This window comes from Taeniopygia guttata, chromosome 30 (assembly GCF_048771995.1).
Source record: "Taeniopygia guttata chromosome 30, bTaeGut7.mat, whole genome shotgun sequence".
Lineage (NCBI taxonomy): Eukaryota > Metazoa > Chordata > Aves > Passeriformes > Estrildidae > Taeniopygia > Taeniopygia guttata.
Window position 1 is genome coordinate 2,419,529 of NC_133055.1, and position 20,831 is coordinate 2,440,359.

General features: G+C 52.2%; 2 protein-coding genes across 2 annotated transcripts in view; one reads left to right on the forward strand and one right to left on the reverse strand.

Moving 5' to 3' along the window:
• Window positions 1-20,831, reverse strand: part of LOC140680256 (uncharacterized) — a 1,118,524-nt gene that overhangs the window by 308,997 nt on the left and 788,696 nt on the right. The window lies entirely within an intron of this gene.
• LOC105760196 (uncharacterized) overlaps window positions 1-20,831 on the forward strand; it is a 448,806-nt gene that overhangs the window by 188,166 nt on the left and 239,809 nt on the right. The window contains exons 8-9 of the mRNA XM_072919757.1: window positions 2,043-2,644; window positions 18,462-19,123. Coding sequence (XP_072775858.1) covers window positions 2,043-2,644; window positions 18,462-19,123 — 1,264 coding nt within the window. The remainder of the gene's footprint in view (window positions 1-2,042; window positions 2,645-18,461; window positions 19,124-20,831) is intronic.

Here is a 20,831-nt window from a genome sequence, read left to right on the forward strand (position 1 = left end):
GCTAGCATTGGGGTGCCCAGCCCCTCCAAACCGCGCCAGGCTGCTGGCTGCGGCCGCCGCCGCCGGCGGGTACCGGCGAGCCGCTCCTCTGCGTTTGCACGCACCGGTGGCAGCCGCCGCCACTGCCGCTGCGGGGGGCGAGGGGCCGGCGCCGCCTCGCTCCCTTCTCCGCCCTGGTCTCTGCCTTGATCTCCGCCCCCGAGTTCCTCCTCCTGACTCAGCCCTGTTTCGTCACCAGCTCCGCCTGCCTCCTCAGGTGTCTCCCCGCCTCCCGAGGGACCCGGGAGGGTCACTTCCTGGTCTGCCGCATTTCGCGGAACCGCTGAGCTGTTAACATCCGCTGCTCGCGAGCACACTTCCGCTCCGGGCGCGGCCGCATCCCCGCTCCGTCTCGCGCCAGCCGGCACCGCGCCGCCCGGCTCCGCACCTCCCTCCAAACGAGCGACAACATCCCTGACAGAGGGGCTGACTGGAGCTTTCTGCCCCCGCACTGGCCGCATATTACAAACATTAAAAAAATTTTTCAACCCGAGATGGCTTTCGAACTTCTATCTGTTCTGATGTGGACTGCTCAAATGCCTGAATTGCAGCTTCCGCTGCTTTTTTCTCCGCGGCCATGCTCTGTAAGGTATGTAAAACTTTCTTCCAAACACCTCCAAGCTCTAATAGTGTTTTCTTGTCCTTTTTGCCCTCTATCACTGCATCCCAAAGCAGCTGCCCCAACTCTTGCCATTCGGTTTCACTAAAAATCAGTGAAGGTTTTTGCAGCTTGCCTTTGCTTCTTGCCCACAGGACCAACTGCTCTAAATCGGCTTCTTTAACTTTTTCAGCTCTCTTTGAGAGAATATGAAAGAGCAGCCGCACTGAAGCCTGTAAATCTCCATCCATGGTGAACTTTTCACCCTCTCTTTCTGTCCGCGGCTTACCTCACCTCCGCGGGTTGCTCCGCTCTCGCTTTTCTTCGGCAAGGCAGCAACTCCGCTCCAGCTTCCCGGCCCCGGCCACGTCCACACCCGCCGTTCGGGTCTCTTGTGAACGCCGAGGTCTTCCCACTGCTCCACGGACTCTCGCAAACAAACAAACAACAATGCGACGAGTCTTTTTCCTCCCGTTGGGAACGGCCCAATTCGGAGTTTGGAGACTTCTGCTCAAAAAGTGAATTTGGGATCCCGGTCCCGTCACCATGAGGCGATTTGGACCTGAATTTTCGTCGCGCGACTCAAACCCGACTGCCCGTTACTCTAAAAGTAATTTGGCAGCCTTTTCGGAGCCTCCTGAGTCCCGGTCCGGGCGCCACTTAAAGCCAGGGAATCTCAGGAAAACGGGAAACTGGACAAGACAAACGCACATCCAATCAATATGATTAATGCAACGTTCTCCGTTTATTCAAAATCAGGCGGTAGTTTATATAAGCTTCTACATAGTTTACAGAAACAAAGACACTCTGATTGGTAGGCTAACATTGTTTACCTTTTCCTTAAAACGGCATACACTTTACACCATAAAACCTATACTAGTTCACACCCAGTGGTCCCCACAATACCTTAAGACTATTTTCTATCTGCGCCACAAGCTCTGAATTTCTAACTGCGTCAGAGGCTTTGAAGGCCCCACCAGGCCTCAATCTGAGGCCTAGCCTGGAGTAGCTCAACTTTCACAATTCATGCCCTCTTTCTCTCAAAAATGCTGCAACACTCATCCCTTGTTTTCCCCAAACCAGGATTTCCCATTCCCAGCCCCTGGGAGGCTGCGAGGAAGAGGAAGAGCCTCTCCTTGTCCTTCCTCCCCCAGAGCAGGAGCTGAGGATGGAGAGCACGGAGGACAAATCCCCGCGGCAAAACCTGGTGGAAGAGGCCGTTTTGAGCAGCTCCACAGCGCAGGAACCCGACGGGGAGGAAAAGCCCCGGAGATCCCGCACGAGGAGGGGCTGCAAACGCAGATCAAGTGGATCTGAGGGGGAAAGACCCACCCTGGGCCGGGGAGGTGGCCGGAGATCGAGCCAGAGCTCGGAGCTGGGGGTCCCTGAGCAGCTCCATGATGAGGAGAAGCCCCACAAGTGCTCGGAGTGTGGGAAGAGCTTCAGGATGAGGTCAGAGCTGATTCTGCACCAGAGGACCCACAGTGGGGAACGGCCCTATGAGTGTGGGGAGTGTGGGAAGGGCTTCAGGAGGAAGTCCCACCTGAGGAATCACCAGAGGATCCATACTGGGGAAAGGCCCTACGAGTGTTCCAAGTGTGGGAAGAGGTTTCAGACCAGCTCCCATCTCCTCCTGCACTATCAGGTTCACACAGAGGAGAGGCCGTTCCGCTGCCCCGACTGCGGGAAGGCATTCAGGGACAACTCCAACCTCACCAGGCACCAGCGCATCCACACCAGGGAGAGGCCCTACGAGTGTTCTGAGTGTGGGAAGAGCTTCAGCCAGAGATCCCACCTGATCCGGCACCAGAGGATCCATACTGGGGAGAGGCCCTATGAGTGTTCTGAGTGTGGGAAGGGGTTTCAGAGCAGCTCCTGTCTCCTCCTGCACTATCGGATTCACACAGAGGAGAGGCCCTTCCGCTGCCCCGACTGCGGGAAGGGATTCAGGCAGAACTCCCACTTTCTCAGGCACCAGCGCATCCACACTGGGGAGAGGCCCTACGAGTGTGGGGAGTGTGGGAAGAGATTCTCAAGGAACTCTCACTTAACCCGACACCAACGGAGGCACCGGTAAGGGAAGCCCTGCGAGTGCCCCAAGTGCGAGAAGAGCTAAACTCCATCCCCCACTGGAGGACCCACATTGGGCACAGCCCTAGTGACCCACATTCCCTGTCATCCATGTTGGGAACACACCTGGCTGCTTCTCCTTTTGTGTTGACCTTCATTATTTTCTCTTCTCAAGCTCTCTGTACTCCAAGAGCCAAGAGGGATCGATCTTTCACCTCAAAACCACTCACATCCCACTGAAAACAACTGAATTTTAACCCACAGAGCCTCAATCCCACCTCAGATTTCTTGTTCCCACCTCAAAAAAACCCAATCCCACACCAAACTCACTTGAATCCACAGCTGCCAGGGTGAGATGGGTTTTGGAGGAGACTGGGAGAAGTGGGATCCCAATTTGGAGTGGTGGGATGGGGATTGTGTGGGGCTGGGTGGCTGGGATGTATTTGATAGCAAATAAAACTTTCAGACTTAGTGATTTCTTTGCCGTTCATTCCCAGTCCGTGGCAGTTCTGTTTTTCAGGGCACCACCTTCTCAGCTGATTGTGTTTGTGTCCTCCTTTCCCTCCCACCTCTCTTTGCCTGCTCTGTTTCTCTCTCCGTGTCTCCCTTGAGCCAGGGACCTCCAAAGACCCTCCCCCAATTTAATTTCCTCAGGGACCACCAAAGATCCTTCCCTGATTTAATTGAATCCTCCTCTAATTTAATTGCCCCCTCTGCCCCCAATGACCCACCCCTGATTTTTTAATTATTTTATTTCCCAATTATTATTTTATTTCTTAGTTCAGGAGCTGAAGTTATGGAGGCCAGCAGGGAAATGTCTCTGTAGGATTTTGCTCCACTTGGCTTTCAGCCCCTTCTCAAGAGCTTAGCCTTCGAGGGCAAAGGGAATGTCTTTTCCTGGCTGGGAGCTGAAATTCCAGACCTCTGGAATGTGTGCAGGGCCATATAGACTGGGATCAACCAGAGACTGGGATCAAATATGCACTGAGATCCTGTGGTCTAGGATCAACTAAGGACTGGGATCAATTAGGGACTGGGGCCCTACAGACTGGAATGAACTGAACTGGGATCAAATACGGACAAGGATCAAATATGGACTGGGATCCTATGGACTGGTATCAACAAGGGACTCGGATAAAATAGGGACTGGGATCCTACAGACTGGGATCAAATTGGGACTGAGATCATATGGACTTGGATCAACTGGAGACTTGGATCAACTACGGACTGTGTTCATATAGAGACTGGGATCAGATGTGGATTGGGATCCTATGGACTGGGATCAAATATAGACTGAGATAAAATTGGGACTGGGATCCGATATGGACTGGGATCAAATATGGACTGGGATCAAATATAGACTGGGATAAAATTGGGACTGGGATCAGATATGGACTGGGATCATATGGACTGGGATCATATGTCTTGGGGAAGCTCAAATAGGAAAGCCTTATAAATATGACTGCCTGGCAAAAGGTTTAGAAAATACAGAGATTGAGACGGTAACAAGTTGTGACATACCAAACCGTAGTTACTGCACAAGTAGAACACAATCGTACAGCCAGGAGGAAGACAATCCCCCCTTCTGGTTGAACAATGCCCTTACCTGCAGGTAGGTCCAAGGGTCAGATGGACTGTTGGATCTCACCCCAATGTATGGTGCATCCCACACCTGTAACCCTCCCCTGAAGCATCAGGAGTCTGTGACCCCATTGGCCTGAGTCTTGTTCCAGCCCACCTTGAAGCCCCTGACAAGGAGTCCCTGAGGAGCCAGACGAACTCTTGGAACTTCCCTTCTCTTGGAACTGCCCCTCTCCTGGAACATCCTCTTGGGATCCTCTCTTATCTCCCTCTACCCCTTGCCTCTCCCTTCCCCCATGCCCTCGGGCCAGCCACGGGTCAGGTCTGGTGACTCCAAGCAGGGCCTTTCACCCTCTCTAATAAACCAGATATTCTAAGGGCAGCCTCCAGAGATCTCTCGTCTCCATCCACCCAAAGCGTCCTGGAGTCCAGCGTCCTCGCAATATGGACTGGGATCAACTAGGGACTGGGATCAAATACGGACTGGGATCAAATATGGACTGGGATCAAACAGGGACAGGGAACAACTAGAGATTGGGATCAAATATGGAACTGGGATCCTATGGACTGGGACAAACTGGACTGGGATTATATGGAATTGAGATCCGATGGAACAGCATAAACTTTCTAACATGACACATATAATATTCATTGTAACATTTGCGAAAGGCCAATTATAAATATGCATTTGTCACAATCTCTCCTCTTATTCTTTATAAATCATTCGGCTTGAGCAATATTTCTTATCCTCTTGCATTCTTTGGACTCTGTTGGTAATCAACTAAAACATGGGATTATCAAAATAATCAAAATATCAAAACACTTGTAACACATAAAAGGAAGAATCCTAATTTCTTCCACCATCCCATTCTCAATACATTACCCCACCTGTTAGTCTTTAACATTATTTTCCCTTTCGTTTTTTTTGGACTGATACCAGGGTCATAATTTTTTTCTGATATCCTTTGTTTATTCCAGGATGATGCCCTCATTGCCATCTATTTTCAACAATCTGTACACCCCATTCTTTAGCCAATAAATAGCGTAAAGCCAACCTATTTTAATACACTGCAGTTATAGTTTGGCTTTGCTGACTCAATATTAATTCCAGTGCCTGAACAGCTTTGTTTGTTATCTCCTCTATAACTGCTTGGAGTCCTATAGTACGATGCAGTATATAATTTGGGGTTAATACAGAGCTAGACTGCTGTGCTTGTTTTACCTTTTTTTTTTTTTTTTTTTTACTAATTGCCTTTTTACCGAATCTTGGACTATATTTCTAAGATCAAATGTAAAACAAATCCATCTCCCTCTTTTTGGACATTCCATGCCCCAAGTATTACTACTTTTTCCTAAGTTCCTTGTAATCCAATATTTTTCCCCATTTTACCTGCAGGTACTCAGTTTGGGTGGGTCTGTGGCTGTTGACATGGGTGTGTGTAACAAAAAGGAACTTTGGTTCCTTTCTGTGTAATACTTTCTGTAGCATTTGGGACACGATCTTGCTGGTATCTCAGAAGGGAAAAGACAACAAATGAGAGACAGAAACAGGAATGACAGAGGTCTGGCATGGCTTATACCCCCACCTCCCCTGCCTATGGGGTTGCTTCCCACAGCAGGTACGTGTGATCTTCTTGGTGGTGAGTACAGTGCTCAGTCCAGGCTTGCCCTCTGTTTCCCTTGTCACTCCTTTTTACTCATTTTTTTAGGCAAGTCCTTTTCGACACTCCTTAACTGTGGTTTCCCACCATTCCTCAGGTATCTCTCACTCAACAGGCACTAATAATCCATCCACAAAACAAAGTTATTACTTCAGTGATTTTGGGTTCTATCTGTATAGGGAATTGATTCAGTAATCGATACCTCTTGCAACAAGAACATAGATTTTGTGAGCTACAACACCAATTATTCCCATAATTTGAACATTCACTTGTAACCCAGCTAGCGTGTCCAGTATTGGGATGAATCACATAAAATATACAGTACAGTACTGATGGCAATTTCCCTTCTTCCCTGTACAAGCCACAGGCTGAGGCCAGGCTATAAGAACTCTTTGACGGAAACACTCCCGATCCTCCTGTTTGAAGTGGCAGTGTTCCTCTGCCAAGGAGGTGTCGGAGGCGTCTCAGGGTTTATTCAGGCCGGGCTTAGAACCAGTGATGCAAGCTTTGCCTTATTTCTCAGTGAGATGTTATTCTTTGTACCTGCCTTGGATCATTTGGGTCTTCCCAAACCATTACCACCCAGTCCTGGTTGGAAGTCAATTTGGTATCACCCGGTTTAGATGTGATAGTTCATTCCTCAAGTTTCTTCACAAGTCCTTTGGTTTTGCTGGCATTAATTCACCCTCTTTTCGTGGTTTGGATTGCTGCTTTAATGGTACCTGGAAAGGATTTCTTAATAGCACAGTGTTAAAAGAAAAACAATACTGCATTAACTTTTACCATTAGTTTTCTTTAAAACTTTCTGGGTTTAACTAAAAGCTTTTTCTACATCTGCCTCTTCTTCTTGTATCCAGCTGTGTTAATAGCTGCAGAGACCAATTCTTCTTCCTGTGAGCTATAATTAGTTAAATAAAAAAGACCAGGCCAATTTTAACATGAGATGTTATCACATCTCTTGCCTTTTACTTTTTGGGTAACATTTAACTGTTTTAGTCTTACAGACTTTAAGTCTTCAGAACAAAAGCCTTCTCTTCTTAACAACAGCAATCAGAAAGAAAAAAGAAATCTTGCTTAAGACAATAAACCACTTTGTGAGAGTCACAATCTCTGCCTTGATCTTATCTCTACTGGTGGTCCTGTTCACAGCCTTGGGTTTAACTCTGTCCTTCCCCACTTCCCCCCCTCCTTGTTGTCACTCTGCCTAGCAGGAATGGGGGAGAACTTACAGATAGCTGTGGCTGAGGGGACCTTGGGGGTGTATTTCGCTCTCCCCTTCGCTCTCTTTCTCTCTCTCTCTCTCTTTCTCTCTCTTTCTTTTTCTCTCTTCACATTTCAGCAGCCACATTCCAATATCAGTCCACTTTCTAACATTAGTCCTACCTCCTGGACAGGTGAGTCTGCCAATCACCTCTCCCCCCCACTTTTTCAACTTCCTTACAAAGTAAATTACTTTTGTTATGCGTGTTCTGCAGGCCTGTAATTCACAGCACCCTCCACCAAGGCTACCAGCCATTCACAGCTGACAGTGCAAAAATAAAGACTTATTTTGCTATCACAATTTTTCCATTCACAAGCTTGAAAAGGTTGCAGGAACAAAGTAAACAACAACTTACTTCCAAAGTGACCCTGCCTGCACCAAAACAAATTTAAGGCAATGCTAGTTAGTGCAATGCAATTTGCAACGAAGCCAAGGTTTGATTTGGGAAGGGCATCTGAGGACACAGAGCATGAGTTTTACAAATCTGTATTTTGAAGAGGGAATGGACAAAATATGAATAGAGTTGAGGGCAGGGGGAGGACAGCAAGTGAGGAATTTTTCTCTGCAATACTCTCTTTTCGACTGCCAGGAAACACTCTAACACTCTCTCCAAGGAGATAAAGAAAAGCTCATAAAAAAAAATCTACATTACTTATACTACCATTCATCTACATTTACTCACTTTTATTTTTCACTAACTCTCACATACAACAAGAAGATATTTTTTACTTTCAAACAGTCTACATTACATATCTACATCCTGAGTGCTGTTGGAATGTTAATCCCTCAACCCAGCAGGTTTGAATCCTGGATGCTCTTGGGCCCTCTTATCCCTCAATCCGGCACTCCACGGGGTTCCTCTTCTTCCTAAGATCCAGTCCCAGTTTCTCTGGGAGGGATTCTCTCTTTTTTATCACTCGCTTGCTCTCTTTACTGGCCGTTTTTCACATGAAAAAGACGAAAAGCAGCATGAGAGACTACAGCAATCACTTGGCAAGTCTGGGATACCCAGCAGCTTCTGTCACACACATTCATTCCCCCCTTATCCGCCCCATCCCAACAAATACTCACCTATCCTTTGTCCTTGGGTCTTGGTTCTTCGTGTACACTTTAGTCTTGGGGCTAATTACTGTGGTTTTAGGGAATGCTTTCCCTTTTCTTTGTTTTATTGTCTCCTTTTGCCCATAGATCATAACCTGTGTCTGGTCACACACCAGAGGAACAGAGCGAGGCTGCCTAAATAGGGCAGGACCCGTCTTCCTCACCCTGACTCTCCCAAGGCCCCGGCAGAGAGGTGTTAAAAACCATCCTTTGCTACCATAATTGTGAAAAACGCCAATCACTTGGCTGTTAAATTTTTAATAAAAATAACATGGTTATTAAAATAGTAATACAATTAGAGTAATAAAAATTTAGAGTTAGGACAATTACAAGACAATAAAAAGCAAAGAATTAAGGATGTCCAGATGCTCTGGGGCACTTAAGCCACAACAAGCATACCTTGTGAACAAAGGAATCACCCCTAAAACTACACTATTGCATATTCATATATCCTTCATGGTTATGCATACATTCTATTTAAAACAAGAAACTCTGTCTGTTATATGCCAACTATTTCCTTTAATTCCCATGGCGTCTTCGAGTTTTAGCAAGGCCGGAAGAAATTAGATTCTTCTGAACAGAAAACCATAAATTCCTCTTCTTTGGAAGATTTGGGTGTTCTGTGATGGTTATGTCAAAGCGAGTATGTCATTCCTTAAAAGAAAACCCAGATACATAGTTTCTATTTTAACTACTAAAGCTTCAATTTAACTACACAACTACATTTACAGTACTATTAAAATGTTAATACAGCACTACTATTCAAACTAACATATGTGCATTTTTCACCTTGGGCGTCTGGTGGAGTATCCCCGGAAAGTGCCCATCTCTGCAGGGAGACACGTGTTTTCAATTGTAAATTAGGTCTTTCTTTCTCTGCCATCTGTGGTTTCCAGTCTTTCCCGGCTGGGTCTTCAGGTCTTTTAAAACTTTAAGAATCTTTTTCTACTAGCACAACTGACTTCATGTATATTTTACATAATCACGAATTATTCCATAATTTATATTACAATGGGGCTGCACAGATCCCCCTGCAGGTCCATGAGGATGCAGAGATCCCCCCGCAGGTCCGTGGGGATGCAGAGATCCCCCTGCAGGTCCATGGGGATGCAGAGATCCCCCTGCAGCCCCTGGAGGAGCCAGGCTGGAGCTCGGGGATGCCTGAGAGGAGGCTGTGACCCCGTGGGCAGAGGGGCCCCGCTGGAGCAGCCTGGCCTGGCAGGACCGAGCCCGTGGCACAGTGACCCACGCTGCAGCACTTGGAGGGGGCTGTGCCCCAGGGGATGGACTCGGCTCGGAGAAGTTCCTGGAGAAGTCTCGGCTGGGAGAGAGCGCAGGGTGCAGCAGGGAACGACTCCTGTCCCTGAGCAGAGGGAGAAGCCGCGGGGGATGAGCTGAGCATGGCCCCATTCCCTGTCTCCTGCCCTGCCGGGGGAGGAGGTGCAGCTGGGAGCAGGGAGGCGTGGGGAAAGCTGCATTTAAGGCTCTGCACTGACTTCTCCTCATCCTGCTCTGAGTCTTTGCAGTTTTCTACCAGAAATCTCTCCCCTCCCCTGCTCGCCCACAGGGCTTTGGGCAGGTTTCCCTTTTTGGGGGAAATCAAAGCGAAGCAGCGATGCACTAATGAGGGGCAGGAGAAGGGAGGCTTCCGGGCTTCCCGCAGAGCCGGAGGCACGGAAGGCGCAGGGCCGGGAAAGCCGTGGCGGGAGGTGCGGAGAAGTTTGTTTGTGTGGGCAGCTCAATCCCGCCTCGGGCCCGGGCCCGTCCCGGGGCTGTTCCTCATCTCCGGCTTTGCCCTCACGCAGCGCGGGGGGCCCTGAGAGCGCGGGGCGAGTCTGGGCCGTGCGCAGAGCCCGCCCCCAGCTCGCTGCCATTGGCCGCTGGTGCCGTCAGTCGTGGTTGCGGCGCGCTGATTGGTGGGAGCGGGGCGCAGCACGGCCCCGGCGGCGGGCTGAGGGCGGCCGTGGGCGGGCAGCGGCGCCATTGGCGCCGGGAGCGTCTGTGCGGGCCCGGGAGCGGCGGCAGCGGCCGGAGCGCGGTGAGGCGGCGTCGGCGGAGCTCGGAGGCGGCCCCGGCGCAGGTGGGAGCCGCGCTGGGTTCTGCGGGGGCTCGGGGCTGGCTGCGGGCGGAGGGGGCGGCAGGGGGCTGCGGCGGGTCGGTGGTGCCGTGTCCGGCCCGTGCCGGCCCCGGGCTGAGGGCGCGGCGGGAGCGGCTGCCCGCGGTCTCCTTCCCGCCGGGGCCTGGGCAGGAGCCGCTGCCGGAGCAGCGCTGGCTCGGCCCGGCTGCTGTGGGTAGGACCGAGGGGGCTGCCCCGCGACCGGGAGCGTGCGGGGAAATTCCCGTCGCCGGAGGTTTCTGTGGCCGGAGGAGAGTGAGGAGTCCTGTAAAAGTGACTTTATTGCCGAGCAGGGGGAGAGGCCGTGGGGCATTTGCCGTGCGCTCTCTGCCATGGTTGTAGTCCGCAGCCTCCTTTTTATCCTCATTTTCCCGGCCGCATCTCCCTCTGCCTTTGCCCACGGGCTGAGGTCCCTGGAAGGTTCAGACTTCCCGATGCGCCTGCTGCCTGTCCTCGTTAATATGCACCCTCCTTTTGTATAACAGCCGATATTCATGGCTCTGTTAAGTCTTTGTTCTTCTTCTCGAAGTTTGGGAATGTAGCGGGACTTTGAGCAGCTGTCTGGGTCAATTTGTGACATTTATTGGAACTGAGGGTTTCTCCCGTAGCTTCCTTATCTACAAGTGCCTGGCTCTCTCTCCAGGCAGATTCACTCCTTGACTCTGTTTTGTTCTTCCCGGGTCCTCTTTGGTTTTGGGATTATTCTCGGTGCCCTCATTCCCTGTCCTTTTGTAGCCCTTTGTGGATCAGGAGGCCTGGCTGCCACCTGCATCCCCTGGCTCAGCTGCTGGATGAGCTGCACTGCCAAGGTGTGGAGCATGGTAAAAAGATGTGAGTTGCTGCAGCACAGAAGAGGAGAAGCAGCATTCGTTTAACCCCTGGTGTGCCGCGAGCCACATAAGCGTGTCCCATTCCCATCCTTTCCATGTTTGGACCAATACATAAACTGCTCTCCTATTTCCTTTGTTATCTTTTTCAGCACTTTTCCCTTGTCATCTCTTTGCCAACAGCAGTTGGAGCCATTTACTTTTGCCCAAACTCCCTTTTTTTCTGCTCACAGATAATCTGATCTCATCCCCTGGTGAAATGTTGTGTTCCTCTTTCAGTGGCTTGGTCGGCAGGAAGGTCAGGAGCTGGAGCTGTCTGGTTGGTTCTTCTTTTGAGGACAGCTTTTAATCTAATGATGCCATTGAAATGATAAATGTGTTCTCTGCTTCCTGATATGAATTGGTTTGGGTTCCCAGGGGCTGGTCCATGGTTAGGGTTGTAGAATTTTTTCTCGTGGCCCTTCATCTTTTCCTCATTTTTGGGTGCTCCCTGCAGCCGGGGCTGCATCAATTGGCCGCAGTTTTCTAATTACATCATCAAATACTTGAATTCCAACTGATTTCCCTGAACTTGTTCTAGCAAAAGCCCCAGTGCTCTGATACACCCTGTACAGTACAGACAGTGGCAGCAGATGTTGGAGTGGGCAGGGGGATTATCCCCCCCTCCTTATTTTAGTGAAGTTTTCACAACATTCTCCATTTGCTGTTTCCCTTTGCAGCTTCAGCCATTTCTGTTTCAGAGTCAGATCCTCACCATGGGCTCTGCCTTCAGCCCTGCAGATTCCATCTGTGCAAGCAGGCAGAGCTTGGGGTGAGGGGCAGAGGGAATCAGCCAATTCCTGCCCCAGGCAAGAAGAGCCAGGTACATTGTCCCCACTCTGCCCCAGCAATGTTAATTTGCATTTCTAAAGCTTCTCCTCGGGTGCCTGGAATGCAGCTTCTCTTCCAGAGCAGCTTCAGCAGCCTCACATATGCACCCCCCCCCAACTTGCTGCTTTTTCTTTTTTTTTTCTTTCAAATCTTCTATATATTTTTTTTCCTTCAAATCTTCTATTTATGAGTTAAAGGGTCACCTTCAAATCTCTTCTAGCTTCACAAAATGTTGCCTTAAGGTGAACGTCAAAAAACCCAGACCAAAATTTTTCTATCTCTAAGAGCCACGCACAAACATACACAAAAATTTTCCAAGTCAATTAAATTTTTTCTCCTTCTCCTCTAAGTAAAAACTTATTCTCTAATTCCTGACCCAAACCTAACAGGCAATATAGAAGTAGGAGTAATTTAAAAATACTCTAATGCTCTAAACTTAGCACTGAAACTGCAGGAAAAAGAAAAACTCCAACAATATGTTTATTGTTAGAGTCAAGGCATTCCTTGGTTCTGGCCAGGATGTGCAACAGAAATCATTCCATCCCCACATAGCCCGGGTGTGCAGAGAAAAGTGTTCCATGACACGTAAAGTATCAGTAAAATATATCGGAGTATATAATAAATAAAATACTATCGGAGTAAAAGCTCCGTGGCTTTTACTAGATTTTTCCCAAACTTGATACAGTCTGAACCAGTCTAAATCCACTGGTTTAATGTTCCAAAGTTTCAAGTTGTTCAGTTGTTAGTATTTGGTTTCCTCTTGGCCCCGGATTTCTTTGCTTCTGCTGTTAATGAGGTGGGAAGTGCTGGATTTCCTTCTCAGCCTTTTGCAGACCAGGTGTCTGCAGCCCTGGCAGTGTCTGGGGTAGGTGTTGGTTGCTGTTTGCTGCTGGGGTTGATGTTTTGCTGCTGGGCGTTATCTTTGTGGGTATCTTTTGGGCCATTCCCAGTGTGTTGAGATGTTAAACTCATCTCCATTGAGTGGTGCAACATCCCTTAACAAAACCTTTAACATTTCTTTCCCCAGGGCCAAGGCAAAGCAAGCCTGAGTAGAGAAATGAAAGGTTAACAATGTTAAAGTCTATGAGCTGGTGTATTTTCCATCAATGCCATGGCAGGCAGGGCAGTGTGTGAGTGTAAGTGAGAGCCAGAGTGGAATTGTCCCGTGCTCTTGCCCAGCAGCTGTGGCAGGGCAGGCCCAGAGAGCGCTGAAGCTGCAGCAGTGGCAGCAAGGGCTGTCCCCGGTGGCTGGAGCTGCCAAAGGAGCGTGGCCAGGCCGAGGATTTCAGCAGAGGATGTGTGGGCAGCCCCAGGGCCTTGCCCCGCTGTGGAGCCCTGGCTGCTGCTGCGCTGCCTTCAGTGCAGGCTCAGTGGGGGCCTCCCATCCTCCTGCTGCAGGCGGGAAGTGCAAATCTCCGGGGCTGCAGAGACCTGGAGCCGAGGCTGAGGGGTCCCCCGTGCTCAGCTGTGCTGGCGGCTGTTTCTGGCCTCGGGGCCACTTGGCACGGGCCACGCCACTTGGCCACCAGTGGTGCTGCTCTGCACTCCTTAGGCAGGAGCCGATGTCCTGCTGGGATGTTGGCAACAGCAAAGTGCCAAGGCAGGCTCTGTGCCAGCCCAGCTTCCTGGGGGAGAGATTGCACCAGAGACAGGATTCTGGGCACAGACTGCTTTAAATGTGCATCCCTTATCTCCACCCTGCACTAGGTGGAGATTTCCCAGGGTAAGGAATTCCCGAGATCAATTGCAAGGGGAAATGATTGAATATCTGCCCTGGGTCTGGCTCTTCTTCTTGCCCAAGCCAATGGCAAAAGCCGTACCCATGGCATCTTGGTTTCTATCCCCAGCTTCCAAAGGTGTTTCTTTCTTTCCCCTTTCATTCTTTGCACCCAGCCTGAGCTCTGGGGGTGCCAGGGGTTCTGGAGGTCCCATTGTATTCCTAAAGCTGCCACAACCCCCTGGAGGATCTTTCCTGTAAAATGAGTTCTGCTGTCTGTGTCTGTTGCTTCCACAATGCCTTTTATATTAATTACTCCTTTTAGAAATACCTTAATAAGTGATCCAGTGGCTGCTGAGCAATCAGAATTGCTTTTGCCCCCCTGTTAGGTGAGATGGTGTCACCAGAAGATATTGAAGCCTTCCTGCTCAGGGCATTTCAGTGCCCGGCTCTTACAAGCACACACAGCTGTGCCGGTTGAGCTGACCATGGGGGGTAACCTGGGCTTTGTCTGATTCCCTTTCCTCAATAACAGCGTGTCTTGGAACTCTTTTCCCTTCTGCTGCCGTTGAAGAGCCATCCACAAAGACATTTTCTGCCTCAGGCCAGGCAATGTGTCCTGAATCTCCCCCAGGCTGGGTCTGGAGCTCTGTCACTTGAATGCAGTGCTGGGTTTCTTCCCAGCCCCTCTGGGGGCTGTTCAAACAGGAGGCTGGGTTAAACCCTTGCCCTGTCCTCAGTTCTGAATCCTCCTGTGCCACTGAACAAGTTTCACACTGTAATAACCGAGCACTGCTCATCCATTGCGAGGCTCTTTTGGTTATCAAAGCTTGAACTTGATGGCAGACTGGAACAGTTGGAGATCCTGTTGTCATCAGGTTTTGGGCCTCGGTTCCCGTTGAAGCTGTGGCTGCACAATTCTGCAGGCAATGAGGCCACTCTGGGCACTGGGTGAAACGTTTTGGCCCAAGAATTCCTTTGGCATGGCCCTGTTGAACATTCCCCTAAAATTGAATTTCTTTTCTGAGTCTGGAAGAGCCACAGCTGAAGCATCGTTATTTTTGGTTGTTCATTTTCTCAGGTTTTGCTCTCTTTCTCCTGTCCATACCACAGCATGGAGGCTGTGTGGGGTTAAAAAGTCCAGACATTTGACACAAAGGTACAGCAGCAATAGCCTCTGTATCACCTTTTACAATATTACAATGCCATCATCAAATTCCTTCCGAGATAATTACAATCACAGTAGGAAGAGAAAAAAATTAGTTTAGTTCAAATTAACCTCCCATAGCTCCTAATTGAACAAATGACACCAGCTCAGCTTTCCCAGTTATTCCCTTAATGAGGAAAACACTCCTTTCCAATGTTCCCCCCTTCGGTGTAAGATTCAGAGTGGATGGAGAGGCCCCTGTGTCCATCAGGAGAGGCCTCCTCTGGATGCAGACCCAGCCTGGATGTTCTCCAGGGCTGCAGTGTGGTGGGTCCCCGGTGGGATGGGCGCTCAGAGAGCCCTGACAATCCATGTCCATGCAGGGGTGGACTCGCTCCTCCTGAGGGTGCTGCTGTCTGTGCTTGCAGTGTCCTTGTGGGCTGCAGCTGGAGCCCTGACTCCTTCCCAGGGGCTGTTTGGGTGGGCTCTGCCCTGGCCAGGAGGGCAATGCCTCTGCCAGGTGCTTGTGGCCGACGCCGTCCCCTGGGTGCTGGGGCCCCCGTGGGCCCTGGGGTTGATCCCTCAGGGGCTGTGGGAACTCTGCCATGGCCTTTGCCTTCAGCTTGGCCTTTTGCTCATCCCTCCTTGCCTTCAGCTGCTGTGCCTTTGTGCCCAAGTGCTGCAGGGCCTTCTTGTGCCACTCCTGCAGCCCCGGTCATTGCCTGTGGGTGCTCATCCTCTGAGAGCTGCTGAGCTTTCTGCAAAATCTTTCCTTTCTGCAGGGACCCAAGCCAAATCCTTCACAGAAAATCCTGATCCATCCATGTGCATTCTGCATTTCCCAGATGTTGCTTTGTTTTGCTCCTTGTGCTCAGGGTCCCCTGCACAGCCCGTGTGGCAGAGCCGGTGCCTGTCCTGCCGCAGTGTCCAAAGGCGGCCCCCCCGGCGGGCAGGGCCGGCAGCTCCCCGGGGCCGGGCAGCGGCCGGGGCGTCCCGCAGCCTCCTGGGGGCCGGGGGCCACTGCCGGCCCTGCCCGGGGCTGGTGGGGTCAGGCAGCGCCCGGCGCTGAGCCCCGGCTGCCCCACAGCCCCGGCCCGGCCCCGCAGCTCCCCACAGGCCCCCAGCCCTGCTCCCGGTCCCGCACCTCTGCGCCCGCTGCTGCCGCTGCCCACCACAGAGAAACCCCTGACATCCTGACCTCCTGCTTTTCCTCTCCTGGAAACTGGGAATTCAAAGTATCAGCTGGCAAATTGTCAGGATAAGACCCTGCTGAAAAACATCCCAATCCTGAGTATTTTTCTGTTCCTCCTCTTTTCCATCATCCATTTTCTTACCACATAGATTCCTCCTGCTGCTTCTTGCCTGAACCATATTGCTGCACACTCCTCTTCACCCAATCTCTTCCCAGCACACCAACACCATCCATCCGCTGTTGTCCAAATCCCTTCTCCCCTTCCCTTATTGCCCTCCCTGGGTGTCCATGTCCTTAATTACCTCTGGGGGACTGTGCAAACTACCTCAGCATTCTCCCAAGGGACCCTTCAGAGACATTTTGGGATCATCATCCCTTTGGCCAGGACCCCTCCCTGGCTTTCCCTTTTCTCCCCTCCATGGGTGCCCTGCCATGTTCACTCCCCGAAGATCCCAGGGCACTCACTGATGAGATTTTCAGTGCTCTCTCCCTGCTGACTCTTCACAGACCCCCCTGATGTGTCACTCGTCTGTCTCCTGGTCACTCCCGGGTCCCCAATCAATCCCCGGTGCCGCCGCCAGCCAAGGGAGCCGATCACCCAAAGTGGGTGAGGCACCTTCAGCTGCACTCCCTGCCCCAGGGTGTGCGGAAAAATTGACATCACCAGAGGATTCTGTCCACAAAGCAGACAGAGGAGTCTTGTGAAACTAATTTCATTTCTAAAAATGGGAGCGGCCATGGTACATTCCCCATGGGATCTCTCCAATTGCTGGAGGACACAGCCTCCTTTTCATCCTAATTCTCCTGGCCACATCTCCCTCTGCTTTCCCCATTGGCTGAAGTACTTGAGAGCTACAGACTTCCCAATCCACCTACTACATACTCCCTTAATATGCTCCCTGCTTTTATATAGCAAATGATACTCATGGCTCTGTTAAGTCTTTGTTGTTCTTCTGGAAGTTCATGAATTGAGCAGGACCTTGGCTGAGCAGCAGTCTGTGTCATCAATTAATAACATTTTCTGAATCTGATGGCTTCTCCTATCACTTCCTTATGAACAGGTTCCTGGCCCTATCTCCGAGCAGATTCAGAGCATCTGTTTGTAAAGACACTTTGCTCTTGTTCCTTTCATGGGGGTCCCCTGTTTGTGGGACATCCCCCCTGGAGCAGGGTGTCCCCTCTTTGCTGCAGCCCCAGCCCTCGGGCAGAGCTCAGCCAATCAGAGCCCGCGGCGCTGATGACTCACCAGTTGCCAGGCAGACTCGCAGCTCCCCGCATTCCCCACCTGGACCCCACCTGCGCCCCCCCCTCGGCCCCATCGCCCCCCGAGGGGAATTTGGGGAGGTGGGAGTGGGGCAGCGCCAAGGCTGGGCCCCCCCGCGCTGTCCTGGCGGGAGCGGCTGCAGTGGGGACCGAGTGCGGGCGGGAGCGGCCGAGAGCCCAGCGCTGCCCCAGCCCGACCTGCCCCAGCTCCATCCCTGCCCCTCGGCTGGGATGCTGTGGGTCTGGGGGGAAGAGGGAGCCGGCAGTGGGTGCTGGGCCTGGGGGCAGGAGGAGAAGGGAAGGAGAAGCAGGCTTGAGGAACAGAATGGTCAAACGATGCAGGTGGCAGGAGAGGGTGGGATTGTGCAGGAGAAGGAGGAATAGCAGGAGGAAGAGGAGTGTGAGGAAGAGGAGAGACACAGGAGGAGGAAGAGGAGCAGAAAGAGGAAGCAGCAGAAGGTTCCACCCCTCCCTGTATCTGCAGCCTCCCTCCAGCCCCAGGAGCGCTGCTCCCCCCACATGCAGCAGGTGACTGTGGAGGGGAATCCAGGATTTTAACGGGGTGTATCTTGGTGTTTCTGAGCTTTCTTGGGCTAAATGTTGGTGCTTTGGTTTTATGTGGCAGCTGAGTCTTTATGTTTTGGAGGAGGTTTTTGCTGACTTGTGATGTTTGGGGAGTTTTTGATCTGTATCTTGAAGTTTGTGGGATTTTTGGGCTAAATCTTGGTGTTTTGGAGGTTCTTACAGACATAAGATTCCCAATGACTTCCTGAGATGAACTGGGGCAAGGAGGAACCTCCAGTCCAAGGTGCTCTCCTCTTGTTTTTTCTCCACACCAGCATTTGTCATTGCCAGGGCGTGTCTGGATGGAGGATGAGGAAAAGCCCCAGAGATGCTGCAGGAGGAGGAGCTGCAAACCCAGCCCAGGGAGCTGCGGGGAGGAAAGAGCCCCCCTGAGCCAGGAAGGTGGGCGGAGATCCAGCCGGAGCTCGGAGCTGGTGGAGAAGTCTCATGGCAGGGAGAAGCCCCACAAGTGCTTGGAATGTGGGAAGGGTTTCAGCCAGAGCTCCCACCTGATCCAGCACCAGAGGATCCACACTGGGGAGAGGCCCTACGAGTGTGGGGAGTGTGGGAAGAGGTTTCGGACCAGCTCCGATCTCCTCGTACATGAGCGGAGTCACAGAGAGGAGAGGCCCTTCCGCTGCCCCGACTGCGGGAAGGGCTTCAAGCAAAGCTCCCACCTCACCAGGCACCGGCGCATCCACACAGGGGAGAGGCCCTACGAGTGTGGGAAGTGTGGGAAGGGTTTCAGACAAATGTCTGGCCTGATCGAGCACCAGGTGATCCACACTGGGGAGAGGCCCTACGAGTGCTTGGAATGTGGGAAGAGCTTTGGGTGGAGCTCAGACCTGAGAATACACCAGCGCATCCACACCGGGGAGAGGCCCTACGAGTGTCCCCAGTGTGGGAAGAGGTTTCGGACCAGCTCCCATCTCCTCCTACATGAGCGGATTCACACAGAGGAGAGGCCCTTCCGCTGCCCCGACTGCGGGAAGGGCTTCAACCAAAACTCCCACCTCACCGTGCACCGGCGCATCCACACCGGGGAGAGGCCCTACAAGTGTGGGGAGTGTGGGAAGAGCTTCTCCAGGAGCTCAAAATTGACCCAGCACCAACGGAGGCACCACTAACGGAAACCCTGTGAGTGCCCTGAGTGAGGGAAGAGCTTGGAGTGAGGGAAGAGAGTGAGGGAAGAGCTTGGAGTGAGGGAAGAGCTTGGTGCGCTGCTGCAGCTCCATCCCCCATGGGAGGATCCGGGCTGGATGATCCCCAGTGACCCCCGTTGGGCAGAGCCCTGGTGCCCCCGTATGGGGAATAAAACAGAGAGTAAAGCAATGGAGCTGATAAAGGGGCCCGATATCTGAGGCCTGACTGAGCAGAAACTGTGGGAGACACAGACACAGTTTAAGTCTCCCTGGGCAAGAAGTGACCGAGCAACATGGTGTGAGACTTTGTGATAAAATAATGTTACCAGGTGATTTCATGTCATGAGGAATGTGTAACCAATGGGAAATTGTTACCAAAAACAGAGCCATATATAAGCACCCTACAAGTAAATCCCTGTATAAAAACCTGGTACACACAATAAAATCTAATCTCGGATGTCCCCGTCTCTCCCTGGTGGATATCCCTGTTGTGGGTGATGCCCGTTGGGTTGGGGGAAGGTGTTGGAGGGATTTCTTTCCCTTCTCCTCGTGCTGCCGTGGTTTGGTTGGTAATAAATTCCCTCCCTGTGCCCGGGCTGGGTCTGTTGTCCCCGTGCCGCTGCTCGGGGCGGGATCTCTCCCGTTCCTTCTCTGCACTCCCGGGCCTCTCCTCAGCCAATGAGAGAATGCGGTGGACAAGAGTCAGCCAATCAGAGAGAGCGGCGCTGATGACTCAGCAGTTGCCGGGCAGACCCGCAGCAGGCAGTGTTCCCCACCCGGACCCCGCCCTCCCTGCCCAGTGCCGGCCCCGCCGTGGGGTCCCCCCAAGTCCCTCCCCGGTGCCCCCATAAACTGGGCTGGGTTTAACTGGGAAGCGTTACTGGGAACACTGGGAGCAGGCGGGCAGGGGCAGAGTGACAGCAGGGCTGGGGGTACACAGGACCCCCCCAAAATCAGCGTGGGGATGGAGCGGGGGATCCCGGCTGGGCCCGAGGCCACGGGGAAGCTCTGCGGCCGCCGGTGGCTCAGGAGCTCTGTGGGCAGAGAAACAGGGGTGACACCGGGCTGGGGGCCCCGGGGGGAGCGCACAGACTCTCGGGGAGAGGGGACACGACCCCTGGGAACCCCCTGATTTTGCACAGGTAGAACCCGAGCCCCAGCACCAGGAAGACGAGGCCCAACACGAAACCCTCAGTGCCTGACAGCATCTTGCTGCAGGCGGCATCTCTGAGGGGTCCGCAAGAGTCAGGACCCCCCAAAAGCTCCCACAGGCACCCAAGCCCCTCCAAGCACCCTCCTGGTCGCTCCCAGCCCACTCAGGATCCCCTGAAACCTCCCTCTTTATCCCTTCCTCACCTCCCCTGCACCCACCAAAGCCCCTCCTGTCTCTCTCAGGATCCCACAACCCCCTTCCAGTTGCCCCCTGCTGCCCCAGGACCCCCAAACCCTCTCCCAGTCCCTTCCCAGCCCCACCAGGATTCACCCAGACCCCTCCCAGTCTCCTCCCAGCACAACCAACCTCATCCCAATCTCTGCTTTTCCATCCCCAATCTCCATCCAGCCCCTCCAGGCTCACTCTAGTCCCTCCCAGTCACACCCAGTACCCCCAAACTCCCTTCCAGTGCCCACCAGGACCCCCAGAACCCCATCCCACCAGCTTCTTCTCTGCTGAATTCCTAGAG